The sequence below is a fragment of the Stegodyphus dumicola genome, chromosome 10 (assembly GCF_044657685.1).
Source record: "Stegodyphus dumicola isolate Sdum_Otavi_A_Nest chromosome 10, ASM4465768v1".
Classification (NCBI taxonomy): domain Eukaryota; kingdom Metazoa; phylum Arthropoda; class Arachnida; order Araneae; family Eresidae; genus Stegodyphus; species Stegodyphus dumicola.
In genome coordinates this window covers 121471185-121489978 of record NC_140777.1, presented here as the reverse complement: position 1 = coordinate 121489978, position 18794 = coordinate 121471185, and the positions used below count along the sequence as shown (strand labels likewise).

The window sequence follows — 18794 nt, the reverse complement described above, 5'->3', positions numbered from 1 at the left end:
AATTTATGATTTCATCTTATGTTTCTTATTAGCGTTCCAGGTGATTGTAAACTTATATTCTGCTAATATGTTCGCTCTTTTGAAACCTAGATCTTTTATTTGTCCCTTTTCCTTCGTCCTCCAAGGTCTCTCTTGGGAACTGCGGTCAAGACTCATTTATGTGAGGTGCCCCTGAGGTTTTACAAGAAAATTCAGATCAGCGAGACGTATCCGACTCAGTTACCGCCAAATATTGTAATGCTTTGTGTTTTATTGGAACGTAGGTTTCTTTTAAAGAAATAATATTGTGATAGCTACCTGTGGTCTCTGACCGTGAGTACTTTTCATTTGTTATGTTCTTACTATAACCACGATCTTAGGAAATTAAATTACTCGCAAAATTTTACTCTCTCGATTTTCGGACGAAAAAATTAGTTAAAAAAAGAGAAAAAATACGCGAAGAAATGCAGTATTTCTTGTTAACTCGAATCATTGTTAACAGAAATGGACATCCCTATATAAACGCGTCTAATTTAAGGATCCTTAAATGTTCTGCCAGTATCTTAATTCATTTTCGTTAACAAGATGTTGCCAGTAAATAAAGTATCAACAAAAATATACAATTATGACTATACTACAAATTAAATTTTTGACCTTTGCATTATTGCCCTGATACGCATATTATACGTATGAGATTAATTACTGATTTTTTTTTTTTTTTTTCCTTTAGCTCGAGAGGAATGGAGAAAAAGGTTTCTAGAGGTAAAGAAGATAACACCCCGGCTGGAAGACCACTGCAGCAAGTTACGGCAAGAGCTAGAAAAGCTAGTAAAAGATATGCTGGTCAGCATAAAAACCGATCCTGATTCCAAGCCACACAAACCATCCAAAAAAGTATGAAATTACTGTTTTGAAAATTATAGACAAAAAGAGTACTTACATATTAGTGTAACCTACTTGGGGATATTTTAGAGAAGAAAAAAAACTATTCCTTATGTACATAATAATTTATTCCGTAAAGAATGTCTTATAATTACAAAAAATCATTTATTACATATGCTTTTATTATTATTAGCCCAAAGGGGCAGTTTGTCCAGAAAGGCTATTCATTTCGTTTTGGCATTTTGCGTTGATTCACTATAAACGGTGAATCACTTTTTTAATTGTTGCTAAGAAATATTAGAGCCCTGTATTGTATTTAAATAAATTAAATAATGAAGAATCTGCATAAATCTATGTATATTTCTGGCATTGTGATAAAACAACGGTACCTAGAGCCATCAAATTTTGAATAACGTACATCTCCATCCGAATATGGACATCTGGTAGCCAAAATTTGGAATTCTTTGCATTACCTATTTCATATTTTGTAAAGCATTTATGAGTTTTTGATTAAAAAAAGCAACGATTTCAAAGCGAGCAATGGCAACACTGTACGAAAAAAAAAATACATAGGTGCGCGAGACTGTGTATATAGCAAATACAAAAGATATGCTGGTTTCAATAGGTTGTGATATTGCTGTTGAATTGAATTTTATGGTTTAAGTGCGAAGAACATGATATTTAATAAATAAAGGCAACATACAAAACATTAAGAAAATGTCCCTTTGGGCGTAATTATTAATTTTCTACTTATATATTAAAATTGTTATAAACATTTTAATTTATTCCAAAAATCAATTAATAAACCTATTTACAAGCTCTTTTATTTCTCCTTCTCCTAGTAGAAATTTCATGGCAGTCGCTTTAAGAATGCATTCAAAGCATTTATTCCCTTTAACGATTTTGCCAACAAACTCTACATTCTTGTAGAAATTATACCGTAAATTTCTTCCACGCGAATTAAATCACGCAAGCCATATTTTAAAATTGAGACAAAATGTACCACTATTTCTCGATAAAAACTCTTCAAATACAACTAAAGGAGCGTATATGAAAATGGTGATATTATTTGATAAAATTAACGAATTATTGTGAGCATTGTTGCCTCATACACGTGGTTGCCAAAGTTTGGCACGGAAAATTCGGCGACTTTTCTACTGCGGAGGTTTACAAACAATATCACTATTTTTCTATAATTGGATCTCTAATAAGGAAGTACCACAAAAAGTTGACAGTCGAATTTCAGTAAAGAATCACCCCTAAGAACTGGATAAAAATGATGTCCGTCGACAGCGCTGACGAAAACCCCGCAGATAAAAACAACAAAGGAGCAAAACATAGTAGGTACAAAAAAAGCAAGGAGAAAACATCGCAGTTATAAAACATCGATATAGAAAATATTCTGATAAAAAATAAAGCACCCCGAATCAGCGCAGATATATTTTTTAGACTTTAAAAGTCTTATATGCAGGTTCGCTTAATGATTTGTGAACAGAAGAGGAAATGAGGAACATTTTTCCTCTCTTTTCCTGTTTTTAAAGAATTCAAAATTTATGCATTTGAATTACTGCATATGGAGCTTTAAAAAATCCAAATCTGAAAATGTGTAGAAATTAAAGCTACATGTAGCAGCTAACAGAATTGTAAACTTACGTAGTTAATTATTAAAAGTCATTAATTAATCTCCTTTATAAAAGTAGTAATTTTCATAAAATATATAGCATAAAAAAGACTGGCTGAGACTATTTATATTAAAATTGCTTATTTAATTATCAAATTGCATGCGATGTTATTATGGATGATTTGTAAGGGCGTATAACATTAGGGCGCTTAATATTATTTCAAGTCATCAAGAATCTATAATAGGACCAACAGTATTTCTTCCATATTCTCCCTCTTAGTTTTTTAGCATCATGTTCTGAAAATTTAAAAAATGTTCCAATCATTTTCTTCTTCCTGAATACGTTCGGAGAACGAGCTCCCTTAAATTTTAAAATGGATTCGTTCCCGTAGTGTTACTAACAAATGCAAACCCTCCTAAACTACCTGAGAAAGTGACGTCGAACCTTTTTCTTCTACTTCTTGAACTTTATGCCAGCCTAATACAAGCACCGACCCATCTTATAGAAATAAACATGAACTGACATTCAGTCTACGATTTTGCGAAATCAGCTGCACATTCGCCTTCTCTAATTATTTATGGACGATTTGAGGCACAAAGAGTAGACATATATGGTGTTGGCGTACACTATACTGGAGGGGTACACGGCATGGGCACCAATACGTAAAGTAATCTAAGCGTCGACATTTTCATTTGCACCAGAAAATCTTCGAAATATATGCATTGTTCGCTTGGTATTGTGTCAGATATAAAGATAAGTACTTTGTTGTGAATGATAAGTAAAAAAAAAATTATCAAGCAGATACGTTTGTTTTGACCATACCTGAAATCTTTAAAGCGTACACTATTAATTCTGTGAACTGTTATAGACTTTTATTGAAATATAGTCAAGAAATAATAAAAATTAGTACTTTTATAATTTTCAAGAAAAGCGAGTAAAAACTGCATTCTTTTTTAATACAGCTAACCGTTGAGCGGCCAGCCGCATAAAATTGTTAAGCCCAATTCACACCAACTCGATTACGCGTTCGACCGGAAAGCATTGACTAATCAGAAGCAAAGAATATGTATTGTCAGAAGCAATCTCGGAGGCGGTATTTTCGGGCGACAGGAAACCGCGTGAGTTGACTTCAACTTTTTGCCGCTTGATGCATCAGTTTCAGGCATCTCGTTTCAAATGTTCAGTTTATCCCATGGTTTTTAAATGATTGCACTTTCAAAAATTCTTCTTGAGGGGGGAAAAAAGTCAAATGTGCTAATCTTAGTAAAAATTTCAGATAATAATAAAGAAACGCATATGCTAATAGAATAGCTTTATAAATTATTTAAAGGAAAATTATCAAGTTTATTAGCAGTAATAAACAATAATCAACCATAAATGGTATATGGTTGATAGTTTCTACATACTAATCTAAAGCAATAGATTGTTGCGAGAAAATTGTCATGGATTTCGTTGCTCTTGTTGCCTAATGAATAAAACATTGGCTTCTGGAATTAAAGATTTTGGATTCAAGCGTCACCAACAGTGGTGTTGTAATGGAGTTGGTATTTTTTTTTTTTTTTTAAATATTTACAGAAAAATTTCAGAGCGTGTAGAGTAGCCCAAATGCTTCTTCAGTTACCTGAAGGTGAAAACCATATTTTCCTGCAAGACACCGTAACGCGGAGGTAACACGCTCATTAGAAAAATTTAGCTGGTACTGGGGACTTGTATTGTGGGTACGGGCCTTGCTCTTTTTCCCACGTTTGATGATAGTACGAATACACCAATTTTTTAATCTACCAATTCTTTAATCTTTTATTACTGACTTTTGTTTGGGGGAGGGGAGGAGACAAGAAGCTTGCATTTATTTTTCATTGATTATAAACGTAATTTTCTCTCGGCATTGTGTGCATTATCTTTCTTTTGACAACGAGTCTTTAGCACAAAATGCATAAGATGATCTGATTCTATTTGGACTGACACGAGACTAGCAAAAGAGATACCGATATTAGTATAAAGTTACTGTTTTACCTAATTAAAAAAAAAAAATTAGTGAGTTCTGAATTTTAACCGAGTGGTGACGAATAAACCATCTGTTTAAAAAATTAAGGAAACTATTATTTATACAGAAAAGAAGCTTGCTAATATGTGGCTGATTTTATGGAAAATTTCTAGACATTTTAATGGCTTCTTATTTGTTTTTCTGAACATGCATGACCATTTTCAGACAACTTATATATGAACTTAACCTGAGGTTTAATCTTAATAATTTTCCATTAATTTAAAGAACTTTTACATGAACATTAGCAAATTTTCTAATTGGGGAATTCAATTTTTAACGTAAAAAAAGAAGTATTATATAAAATGCAGTTACTTCAATGAGTTTTAGACAAAAGTGACTTTATAAAAGAAACATTTAGATAGTGGCTCTTTATTAATATATAAATGACTAATTGAAGTAATTACAGTTACATTTAAGGTAAAAAATATATGTACATATGGCAGAAAATAAAACGTTTTTTAAAATTGTTGTTTATTAACTTAAAAATGAATGCTTCTTTTAAATGTGATATTTAGTTTGGTAATGCTGTAAATTCTACATAGATTTAAACAAAATATACTTTTTATTGTATTATTTAAACCAAATAAGGGAAGTTCCATACATCATGCAAAACATTTTATAGTATTCTACCCCATTCACTCTCTAAAATAGAATCATGCAATTATGAATTTTTAATTATAATTCAACAAAATTCATAAATAAAGTAAATTATATATATATATATATAAATACAATGATCCTTTTCCTATATTCTAAACGATTCTTTTCTGTGCTATTCTGACAAATATTACTGCTGCTTTTTGATAAACGGTTCAATGAGGGCTAGAAATTTACCGAATTGATGAGGTATAATGCGAAAGTAATTAAAAGAAATTATGATGTGTTCAATTGCGTTTCTTCAATTAAGTTATTTGCATCTCCTTGTTGGAATAATCTCTCACATAAAACACTGCATTCTGCTTCTCTTACATAAAGCAAGAAGTGAAATAATTTAATCTAGTAGAAATTAAATCCATTTTATTTAAAAAATATAATCGTAAAAAGTCAAAATACCGCACGCACAAAAATTCACGTTCCGTCGCCCCCACCCAAAATTCCAAAGTGAAGAGCCATCTAGTATGCGCATGTGACAATTTTTAAAGCGAAAGTTTCCGTGTGTGAATTGACGTACGGCGGAAAGCGCCGCATTTCGCTGCAAAGGACCAGTGTGAACGCAGCGTTATTATAAAAAATGTGTAATGATTTTAAAGAGTCCAGCAAGCGAAATTTCATAAAAATATTTAATAATACTAATTAAATATCTCATGATTTACATGCATGTTTATTTAAATCAATCAAAAAACAGAAAAAAAAATTAAAGGATGCATTTATTGCTTTTAAATCGCTTAATGCTTTACTGGATAATAGAAAGATTAAATCTGAAAGTTAAATGTCTTACGCTTTAGTGAATGGTAACAAGCTGAGGCGTCAAAGATAAAAGTGTTTTATATCAGGCAGTGGAAACACTTTGCTCTTAAATAAGCGAATTTGTTCATTAAAACTCAAAAGATCTTACATTCTGCTGAATGAGAACAGTCTGTCGCATCAGAGATAAAAATACATTATTTCGAAGAGTGTTGCCACTTCTCGCTTTTAAAATTGCTGAGATTTTTAATAAAACTTTCACTGAATTCCTACAAATATGAAGTAAATAAAAAAAAAATCGAAATTCGGGCTTCAAGGTGTACATCTTCGGATGGAAGGTTACATGTTTTCAAAATATGGTGGCTTTAGACGTGAGAAACATAAATACATGCATATAAATTCTTCATTATTTAATAGTACAGACTCCTGTTTATGAATTCTCGATTTCACGGACTTTTTCAGAGATCTGTATGAGTGCATAGAAATTAGAGTCCGTTGTGCCGACAAAATCCACTCCCCACCGCGACATATAAGGAAAAAAAATTAATGAATAAAATGATGGAAGCAGGAATTTATAAATCATATCAGTAACGCGGTATTTTGAATGGAAGTTTCAAATTGCAGTAGTGTATTGTTTATCAATGCAGTGAGTAAGTACAATTCTTGAAATTTTTATAATAAAACATTTATCACCTAAACAGCATTTTCTTTGCTGCAGTTCGTTGTTTTCATCTTCTTCAGAAATATTAAGCTTTCATGTGGTGTTTTAGCACCGAAATTTATTTACAAATATCAATATTTTATAGTCATTCATGTTCAAATGCCTTTATAAAAGAAAAGGGAAAATTATATTTCGGAGAAAGACAAAATGATATTAGACAGTTTGACGAGCGAACCTCTAGTTTAAAATACACGTAATATATTTCCACAGTTCTAAAAGTTGAGCTCTAGTTGAATTCTTAAAGAATTTACAAGCAATGCTCTCGATCGGCCAGAGACAAGTCTTAACATATTTATGCAGCTATCCCTTGCAATACTGTTTAGTCCGATCCAGTTGTTTGACTGATACAAGCGCATTTCTGTAATACTATGTTTGCAAACATGGAAGATGCTAAGAGCAATCATTTTCTTTTAAAATGATGAGAGTGTGAAAAACCTCAAAAAGTTTTCAAAGGCTGAGAGGAGTACTCTGCTCTCGTATTTGAAAAAAATACTTTACGGGATGTTCGATTTGAGAATTAAGCATGTCATATGGAGAGAGAAAGGAGACACAGAAAAAGTTCTTGGAGGACAGCTTAAAAAATTGTTTTACATTGGAATAAATGTATTTAGTTAAATGGGGATTATAGCGAGAAACTGTATTGCATAATATTGATGAAACCTGATAAAGTGATATTATATGTATGTGTATATATCTACCTAACTTCCTAGACCTTTGGAAACATCTTAATTACATAACATTCACTGCGCTACAGTATTTGATGTGTATAGGATCAAAGAAAATAGTTCAACGGGAGCTCAGTTTTATACATGGTAAGTATTTGAATAACTATATGGATGTTTTAGTTGTCCCTAAACACAGGATTGTTTTTTTTCTTTTTAGTACCTAGGAGCTGAACATCTAATGCGAGAATTAAATAATACAGAGGGTGTTTGCAAATTTTTAGAACGATTTCGATAAAGAATTTTTTTAAGAAAGCAATGTTTGGGAAGAAAACCTTCTGGGAACAGCTTATTTGAAATCAGAAATATCATCTGCTACTTTAAATTTGTCTTCTTTTAAAACTTTGTATGTAAACAAGCTGTGTGTTGAAGGATATGTTTTTGTTTTTACCGAAGAGAAATATTCCTATTCCATAATTTAAAAACGTTGAAAGAATGCCGGCAGCTTCATGCAAATTGCAGGATCGACAGTTGTGAGATAGATATGCAAATGCTTAAAATAACAGACACATAAAATTGGTAGCACTAGTAATTGGTACAGCACTAGATGTGGCTTGGTAGCCACATCTAGTGCTGTACGCAGATCATTCAGGGTTTGCGACCGTGGTCCTCTGTTAATGTCACGTCTAATGACATTCCACCGGTATTCAATGGGATTCAGGTCTGGAGAGGCTGTAGGCCAAGGCAGAATGTCAAATCCTGTCAGGCTGTTAAAAGTACGCCGTGCGACATGCGGCTTGGTATTGTCTTGCTGGAAGTGTTGGATGCGCCCTGCAACCTCTAATTTAAAATACCAACAACAGGCTCCACAACTTGTGTGACGTAGCGGTTCGTTGTCAAACTACTGTTAATGTATACCAGGGGCATTTTGTGATCAAACATTATGCCACCTCAAACCATAATGCAAGGTGCAGGACCGGTGTGACGCTCGGCGAAATTGGCTGTTTCGTAGCGCTCTCCGAGTCGCCATATCCGTCCACAGATTCCTCCACAGACGGAAATTAGATTCATCTGTGAACAAAACCCGATGCCATTCGATGGTCCACGCAGTATGAGGCTGACACATCACCAGGCGTCTAGTCTTGTGTTCAGCAGTCAATGATACACATGTGAAAGTAAGTTTACTGCATGCAATCTGTTGCGTATAGTTTGGGTGGACACAGATTGACCTGCGCCTGTAGGCAACCGGCTTCGGATGTGACATGACATGGAGAAAGGTTCTCCAATAGTTGACCGCCGAATACGTCGGTCTGTGCACTCTGACGTGCACCTGTGCGCACCACTTCCTCTTCGACGTACACGTACACCTTCCTGAATCCATCGTGTGACATGGTACTCACGTTGTGCCCAACACGAGTGGCTATTGTGCGCAGCGACAACCAACTTCATGGACTTCGATAAATACGGTCACGTTCTCCGGTCGTTGTGGTTGTCGTGTCCATATTGCAGGAACAATGGTTGCCAGAGCCTACTCTGAAGAGAGGTTGGACTTCTATTTTCCACCCCCAGTTTTGAGGGAAAACACCCTGGGGATCTCCCACTAATCCACACAAGAGGACTTTCGGGTCGCCCCATATTAAGAGTGCCGCCATGCCGCACCAACACTACACATTTAGAAACGTCCATGTGTTTTCTGGGATTCGAACCCTGGCCCTTCGGTACCGCAGTAGGCTCCCCTAACCTATTTTTACAGTCTTTGAAAATAAAGAAGGAGTAAGGCTTTTAGCATACGCAGACGACTTTTTACTCATTGTAGCAGGCCGAAGCGACCTTGAAACGCGAACTCAGGATAGCCTTAATTTATTTGCTGACTGGGTGAGAGAGCATAAACTGAAACTCTCGGTGCCTAAAACACAAGCACTCATAATTAGTCGAGGCTCTCCATTACGTAGAAACACTTGTCTTAAACTCTTGGGGTCCTTCATTAAAAGTGTTAAACAACTTAAGTACCTAGGAGTAGTAATAGATAATAGACTTTCCTGGCAACCACACATCTCTTCTTTAAAGTTAAGAATCAATAGACTGACTACTTCTATGCGATCAACAACCTCGTTAAGATGAGGTATTCCATGTCACTTGCTTAGAATATGGTACAAGACAGTGGTGGAAAGAATTATTCTGTATGCCGCTGCTATTTGGGGAACTAACATCTCTTCCCAAATGAGACTTTCACTACTCTCTATACAGCGACACCAGCTTCTCCTCATTTGCAAGGCTTATCGTACCACGTCCACGGCAGCCCTACAAATTATCGCAGGCACGCCGCCTCTGGACTTGTTAATTGAACGAGAGGCTGCAGTGGTTAACGTAAGCAGACTACGACACACCATAAGTCTCTGGGGACAAATTTATATCCATACTGATTATGAGCATCACATATCGCAAGATCCTTGCCACCCTTCTAAAAATAACCTTGTGGACACTATCTACTTTAATAGAACACAGGACTCGGGATTTGCAAATGGTGTTTTCACTGATGGCTCTAAAACTCCAGGGGGCACAGGAAGTGGATTCTGTATTTTTCTGGAGGAGCTTTAACGTATGAGTGGAAAAGAAAGCTCGCTTCTGAAAACTCTGTCTTTCAGGCGGATCTCATAGCAATCAGAGCAGCTCTTCTCCACCTGAAGAATAATCCCACAGTGCCCAATATCATCTACACAGACTCAGCCTCAAGCTTCGCTACAATAGCTGGAATTCGTTCTCGCAGTCCTATCGTCAGCAGCATTAGAGACATTCTAACACACATGCCTGCTTTGCAAAGACGCTCACTCATCTGGGTGCCCGCTCATACGGGAATAGAAGGAAATGAGAGAGCAGATGCTGTCACAAAGGAAGCAGCGGATTCACCCACTTTACGAGAAGTCCCGACCCTTAGGCCAGTCTCGGACATAAAGAGTCGGACATTCCATCAGCTCCTAAGAATACGGCAAGAACGTTGGGATCAAGCCTCCACAGGGAGGCATGTTTTCAGTCTCATTCCCAAGGTCAAGACAACAATCCATACTAATAGCAATTACATGACGTATTTCCTCACTGGTCATGGGCCCTTTCCTTCATACCTCTGCCGCTTTGGCTTGAGAGAGAATGGTAACTGTGAATGTGGGGAGGAGGGTCATTCAGATCATTTTGTGTTTTCCTGCCCACATACAGCACTTAACAGCCTCAAGCAACCAGGAGCCAGATTTTGGTCAAATTGGTTCCAGAATCTACAAAGTAACAGAGTTGGCCAGCAGAAACTGAAAACAATAATTGACTACTGTACTAGCAATTACTCTTCTGACACTGGAAGGTAGTAGTCATAAAAGTCTATATAAGCTAGTTCAATATGTCAGTTACAGAGTATGTGATATGTATGTTCATTATGTAATTTTGTATTTATGCTGTGCCAGGTTCTCATACATAAAGTTCGTACTGTATCTGAATGCTGTAATGTATCTGTACATGTTTATATCTTTTATTTATGGTACCTAATTTATACTAAGGATCACGCGTACCTCAGTGGCATGCTTCTTGTAAACTCTATCATGATAACGTATATGTATGGGTGTATATATCAATATGAGTGAGAGTATATATACTTCTATTTGTTTCGGAATATCTATGTATGTAAGTATGTATATACATATATTTTGATTGTACTCTTCTTCGAGTGCCTTGTATGCACATGTATATATTTCTTTGTACATTGTTGTACTCTTCTTCAAGTGCCTTGTATGCGCATGTATATATCTCTTCGTACATTGTTGTACTCTTCTTCAAGTGCCTTGTATGCGCATGTATATATCTCTTTGTACATTGTTGTACTCTTCTTCAAGTGCCTTGTATGCATATGTATATCTCTTTTTTGCATTTTATAAATGTCGTCTGCTCAGCCGGGGCTGCCCGGGGCTGCCCAGGGCTGCGGCCTGGTAGCTAGTGGTTGACTCCCGCCGAGTTGGTAACGCCCGCCGAGTTGGTAACCAATTCTGCATGGATATATCTATACCTGGGTCGGAAGCCAACTCAGCGGTTTACTCCCCTAACCTATGTACCTTCTGTGCGACTCTGGTCGTTAACTGAGGGTATTGAGCTCGCCGACGTCTCAGAGGCATTTCTATGCTTCTCCTAAAGTCTCTAATGCTCCGTAAACCCTCACATGCTGTTTATGGGAAGGAAAAGTGGCTGAACTTTAGAGCCTGCATACGCATATCAGGGGATCCAATGTATGCGCAACTTTTATCATTTGCATAACCACCTCACAGCTCTCGTTTCTGCAATTTTCATGACGCTACGCGCATTCTTTCTTGATTCTGCAATTTCACTCTTGAGGAGTGTAGAATTTCTAAGTGAAAAATAAGCAACATTATTAATGGGAAAGGGATAAACCGGAAATTACTAACCGGAAAGGGAAAATCATTACTTCTACAAGGACAGATAACTCCAAAGGAATATCCAAAAAAGGTACGTATTCTTTCTAAACTTTCTAAAAGTTAAATTGTTCGTAACTAGAGAAAATCCGACGACCCAAAAATCAATCGTAAAATCTTTAAATACATTTGTAGTAACAATAAATAAAGTAATAAACCAAGATTTACAACTTAAAATAGCTGGCGAGGCATGTAGCGCAACACAGAACAATTTGCAGAACCCTGCATGAAAACTGCTTAGCAGAAGATAAATGGAAATGTTAATATTTACTATCGAAAACGAAGAGGAAAAAAAATGTACAAACCTCGTTCCGTCAGTTCAAAGAAAATTTCAGTAAAGGATTACTATACCGTACTGTACCCTAACCATTATACCGTCTGGGCGGCTGAAAACAGACATTGGAATCTTGATAGTTTAGTTGAAGAAACTATTGACGAAATAAGTTTCGTGGTAGGCACTGGTTTGTCAAACGATGAGTCGGAATCAACTTACTGCAACTGCAGAATCTGATTTTGATCAATGGAAGAGTGATTCCTCTTTAAAGTGGATTTAAAATGTGATAGATATTAAAAATGTTTAACATTTGTCACTTAATTTTTGTAATTATTGAAACCGATAAATGTGTCGTAATTCATTTTTTTTAATATTTAAATTTTCATGATTAATTAAATTTCTTCGCTAATGATTATAACTTTGTCACCAATTTCAGATTATAATTTCTAACTAAAAAACGGGCGAGTAGAGCTATATCTGTAAACCACTATAGTTATGTTACCCCGGAAACATACTTCTCACCGTACTTGAAGGATGGAATCGTCTGAAAAGTATGTAATTGAAACGTCGTCTTCTCGCTAAAGAGACATTGAAACAGGTACCACTGGAAATTTTACGTAAAGCTTTTCTATCATGGAAATTATGATGCAGACTTATAAATCAGGAAAAAAGGCTATAAGATCGAACACTTAAAAGAATACTCTTTGCATTTTAAATATTAATTAAACGGCTTTGAAATCGTTCTAAAAATATGAAAAAAAAAGGTTTTCATACAGTAAGCTTTTATTTAAAATGTATATGATAATTACTGCACTAAAAAGAAAGAAATAATTTATCATACTATTTAATAGCAATAATATATTAAATAATTCTATTTACAGAATTCATCGACAATTTTATTTCGAGAATAAAAAAAGCGTGGAATGCCCATGATAAATTCAAAATATAGTGGCTTATACATTTGGCAATGCAATTATACTTAGGAGTCCCCCGCTTTTATTATTCGCGATAAAAAAATTGTAAATGAATTCGGTTAAGAGAATTATTTAATTTATTATTCCTATTAAGCTATATGATAAATTAGTTTCCTCCTTTTATTGCAGTAATTATGTTATACTACATTTTAAACAAAAGCTTATTGTATAAAAAACTTAAATATTTCTTTTTAGTTTCTGTATTTTAGTCTCAATTAAACATTAGCAATGATGAAATTTTTAGTCGTTACTAAAACAAAAGTAATAAAGTGTAGGAAAATTATGAAGTTTCGAAAATTGGATGTTTTTTTTTTTTTTTTTTTTTTTTTATTATTATTATTCCGTCTGCTTTAGAGCGCAACGCATTTTTTATAAATTTCAGAAAATCACTCAATATTTCTTTACCGTTCTTGTTTTAAAATAGGGCAAAAAGTTGTTTTATATTCTGTGAAAGTTTCAAAACTTCATATCCCATACATTTTGTTCATGAAATGAATATATGTGCGAAAAATCGTTCAAACATTGAATGAAAAATCCTAAATGCAATTAAAAAAAAAATCATCACCACATTGCATTGTCATCGAGAAACAGTATTTTGAAGTCGATTTCAAATTTTAAAAACTTTTAAAATAGATTGCTCATCGAAGTTAAAAGTTCATGATAAAATCACACCCACGATGAAACGCCACGTGAGAACTATACAAAAGCTGGACGATTTTCAAGTATTTAACTTCAGAAATTTCTTTTATACAATTAGCAACTTTTATTGTTTCAGTAATTCTAAAATTGATATTAATAATTATTTTAAGTCTTTTTCTCAACAGACAAGTTATAAAATCATGATTATGCGACTTTTACAAGAAGTTGAAGACCTCAGAAGGCGACTCCAGTCTGTCACAGTAAGGCTGAATGCTGAGACAAAAGTAAGAATTTCCTCAAAATACTTCATTAACTAAAAAGAATTTTACCATTCTTAGTTAAAAAATAAGCATTTAAGTGGTCATGTATTTAATGTCAAAATATGCCAGAAATACGACAGATTTTAAAGCTCTATACCTTTATAATACACTGGCTTATGACTGTGAAATTTTGGGTACAGGACCAGACTCAAGAAGATATGTCTATATGGATATATATGTTCATGTGTGCATGAACATCATACATATCCACGAATGTATGTGTGCGTATACATACACACACACACACACACACATATATATATATACACTGCGAAAAAAGTTAATATATCTCCCGTTCTATTGGGATTATTAATTTTTCTATGATACGCAAATATATATTTGTAAAAAATTGTACACAGAAGCATTTTATATATATTGTATAGTTTAGTGGATGTTACACTACAGATTTGCTGAAATGCAAATACACCAACCGGGCAACACAAGAACACAAAAATTCTTCTGGAGATACAAAAATTCCAGTGTTGCCCAACATTGTTGGTCAGAAAAATTCTATTTTTCATTTTTTGCAGCCAAAGTGATTCAAAAAATATCTCCCGTTGGTGAATTAGATTTCCTGGAGGCGTTTAATATTCATAAAAATCTTTCAATTCTAGTTAATGATACCAATTCCAATCTGTCTTTGCCCTCAGCTTTTAAGAAAATTATTCCATTGTAGTTTTTGTTCTTCACCACTAGATGACGCTAGTAGCTTGACTTCCTTTATCTCATTGTCATCGCCAGAGCACAGGCTTCTCTTTCGTCATTTGCATTTCTGCAGCTGAAGAAACAGCTTCTACATTTAAACCTTCGAAAATAGCCCAGCAAATTTATGAATATTATGCTCATTCTTATTGCCTTAGCACCTCCAATAATCGTTTTTGGTGTGTTATTTAACTTGGATTTTGCTCATGATATGTTAGATGCTAAAGTTATGATGAACTTCAGCTTGAGTACATTAAAAAGTTCTTGAAAATGGCTAAGAAATTGCATATTAAACTACACAATATTCAGAGTATAACTATTATCATTCATGGTTACTAGAGACACTCAAGAAGAATGCCGCAAACATTGCATAATTTCTAATCTTCAAATTTCATTTGCATCTCTTTCAAAATTATCATATTATTCAAACTATTCATCATGAAAGATTTTTTCAAAAATTCTAAACTTCTTATTTCTGTTTCTAGTGCCTTCTTTTCACATTTACATCACATTGTGTTTACTTCAATATGGTTCACATTACGACATAGTTATGCTATGCCCTCTCATTGGATATTGTTGCGTGCGTACGGGTTCGTTTGAATTGAATGCACAAGTCCGATGAAAAATGGACAAAATTTTATTATTATCACAACAAAAATAACTAATCATCGAATTAACTAGTTAGAATTAATTAGTTAGTTCTTAACAAACTAACTAATCATCGAATTGAGAGGTTTTCCTCCTTTTTATATGATTTTAATTAGAGTGCGAGAATTTTCTGGAACTTTCTTGAAATCAAAAAGAGATATTTATTTATTTATTAAATGTTAAATGCACGTGCTCTTGTATTTTTAATTTTTCCGGCTTAGCTTTCTCATAATATTCGACACGCGCTGCATTGCACAAGGAATAAAACAATTTAATTTAGAATTCCACTAACATCAACTATTTAAATGCCAAATTCGTAAAACTGTCCCCTTCCCAAGGACTGCACGTCCGGGCAGTACAATCCCTGGACAGGAAGCCAAACTTACAACTAAGGCATAAATGCAATAGTAAAAATTACATTTCAATAACAAACAACATGAAAAGTAAATGAAATAACTAAAACAAATCAAATGTTATCAAATACTAAATACAAATAGAATACAAAATACAAATTAAATACACATTTAGGAACAAAAAAGACCATGGTCTTATACTATTTACAATTATTTACACTACGTACTATGGCCATAGTAATGAGCTAACCTGTCGTAATGAACGACTTTGCGTTTCTTCGGTCCTTTCCGACCTGCACAGGCATCGCAAGATCGGCACCACTTTTGCACTTCATCCTTTGCATTATTCCAGTAAAAGCGCTCACGAACTCTCTGTAAGGTCTTCATTATTCCAAAGTGACCTCCTGTAGGGCTGTTGTGTAGTTCTTTAAGGACATCCGGGATCTTGGAAGTACCAGTTGCCATCGGAACGTCTTACCATCATCCGATTCGAATTTCCGGTATAAGACGCCGTTTCGAATGTTAAGTGAATCCCAGAGTGCCCGTTTTGTTGTAGGACTGTAGATAGAAATGTCCTGCCAGGTAGGTTTTCTGTTTGATGACTCCTTTAAATCGATTATGGGTTTAATGTCACGATCTTCTTGCTGGTCTTTCCTGACTTCATCGTCACTCCACGGGTCTCGATCAGCCGATGTTGATGTCATAATTTTTCGTGTCACCGGACTGAGCAGTTCGTGTTTCGCTTCGATCCTGGAACAATATCGGCAGCTTTCGGGGAAAGGTCTTCTAGACATGGCGTCGGCGTTTCCGTGTGATGATCCCTTCCGATGACAGATAGAGATGTCATATTCTTGGAGTCTCTGTATCCACCTGGCTATTTGACCTTCAGGATTTTTGAAATTTAGAAGCCCGGGCAATGATGCATGATCTGTGCGGAGCAGGAATTTTCTGCCGTATAGATAATGATGAAATTGTTCTATGGCTTTGACTATGGCGAGCAACTCTTTCCTGGTGACACAGTAATTCCTCTCCGGTTTAGACAGGCACTTGCTCCAGTAAGCCACTACAAGTTATTGGCCGTCTCTTTCTTGGGACAAAACAGCACCGACACTTTCATTGCTCGCGTCCGCGTCGAGATTAAATGGTCTGTCGAGCTGAGGATACGTTAGGATTGGAGCAGATGTTAAAACTTCCTTTAAGTTGTTAAATGCCTCCTCGCATTCTTTTGCCCACAAGAACTTTTGCTTGCTGTCTGTCAGCTTGTGAAGGGGTCTTGCGATGGAAGAAAAGTCCTTCACGAATCTCCTATAGTAGGTACAAAGCCCTAGGAAGCTTCTCAGATGGTGGACATTTTCGGGATGTTTCCAGGATTTAACGTCTTACACCTTTTCAGGATCCGTACACACGTCTTCTGCAGAGATGACATGTCTCAGGTAAGTCACTTCCTTTCGGAACAATTTGCATTTAGCGGGACTCAGCTTCAGATTGGCTTCCTTCAGTTTCTGAAGAACCTTTCTAAGATTTTCTAGATGCTCTTCAAAACTCTTTCCGACGATGATGATATCGTCCAGGTATATCAGACAGGCTTCGTAGGAAAGACCTTTCAAAACAGTCTCCATAAGGCGTTCGAATGTTGCCGGCATCACCTTGAATTGCCAAAGTCCTTGTCCCGTAGTAAATGCCGTCTTTTCTCGGTCTTCAGGATGTATTTCTACCTGCCAATACCCACTCTTTAAATCAAGTGTTGAGAACCACTTGCTTCCAGAAAGAGAGGTTTAGAATGTCGTCAATTCTAGGAAGAGGGTAACTGTCTTTCTTCGTAACCTCATTCAACCGGCGATAGTCAACGCAAAATCTCGTTGAGCCGTCTTTCTTTCTGACGAGGACGATAGGAGATGGCCATATACATGCTGAAGGCTCGATGTTGAACGTGGTTGCGGCTGTGTGCAACAACAAACTATGCGTATTGGAATTTGCCAGTGCTTTTAAGGATGAATTCATAACATGCCATAAGAGCCAATTTTTGATAAAAAAAACATTTAATCACATCACAATATTAAAACTTAATTACTACAGTCGACAGACAATCACGTTGAAGGAAAGCGAGCGACCAACCGCACCGACGACGAGACGTAACTGTGTGTCGTCGAAATCACCTTCGGTTACAGTTAGTGATAACGGCGCGCGGTTGGAGAGTACAACACATGTTTACAGAGTCGCCACACTACTCCCCCTCCAGTGGTACGAATTAAAGGTACCGAGGGTTAAATCGGACTCTACGTCCGGAACGTGTATACTGAGGAGCACTTGTTTTCTGGGATCCAGGCACAGAAACTGACGTAGTAGTAGATGTTGGTGTAGATCCAATAGATGAAGGTGCCTTCGAAGGAGGTGGGACTGATGTACCAGTCTCGACAGTTTGTGGTGCTAAGATAAAGGCTGGTTTGAGACGATCAAGGCTCACCACTGTCTCTTTGTCGCCGATTAGTATCCGATAGTTCTTGGATGTGCGACTTAGAACTAGGTGTGGGCCTGTATAGGTATGCTCCAGGGACTTTTTGATGCATCATACCGTAAGAAGACATGTGAGGATGTAGCGAGTTCTTTAGGAACAAACACAGGTCTTGAAGAATGTATGCTTGTGGGCTTAGGGTATAATGCAGCCATGGTTTCACGCCATTGTTTGAGGAATGCATGGGGCTGGACATTGGGTGAGTTTTTTGCGGGATTTATAAAATCTCCCGGTAAACGTAAATTGATACCATAAACCATTTCAGCACTTGAGGAACTCAGGTCCTCTTTGATAGCCGTTCTGAGTCCTAACAACACAGTAGGAAGGATATCAACCCAGTGAATAGCAGTATGGCATCTAATGGCCTGTTTAAGAGAGCGATGGAACCTCTCGACAAGTCCATTGGAATTCGGGTGGTACGGTGATGTACGGATCTTTTTAGTTCCCAAGAATTTTGTTAATGCAGTAAATAATTGAGATTCGAACTGCCGTCCTTGGTCCGTGGTAGCGCACTCGGGTACCCCAAACCGTGAAATCCATACAGAAAAAAAGGTTTTCGCCACAGTGTCGGCGGACATATCTACAATAGGGA

At 36.0% G+C, this 18794-nt stretch overlaps 1 protein-coding gene across 1 annotated transcript in view; it reads left to right on the top strand.

The window, feature by feature from the left end:
• The window catches only part of LOC118185749 (uncharacterized), a 389910-nt gene that overhangs the window by 358607 nt on the left and 12509 nt on the right, over positions 1-18794 (top strand). Inside the window, exons 9-10 of the mRNA XM_085825462.1 lie at positions 710-873; positions 13853-13951. Coding sequence (XP_085681588.1) covers positions 710-873; positions 13853-13951 — 263 coding nt within the window. The remainder of the gene's footprint in view (positions 1-709; positions 874-13852; positions 13952-18794) is intronic.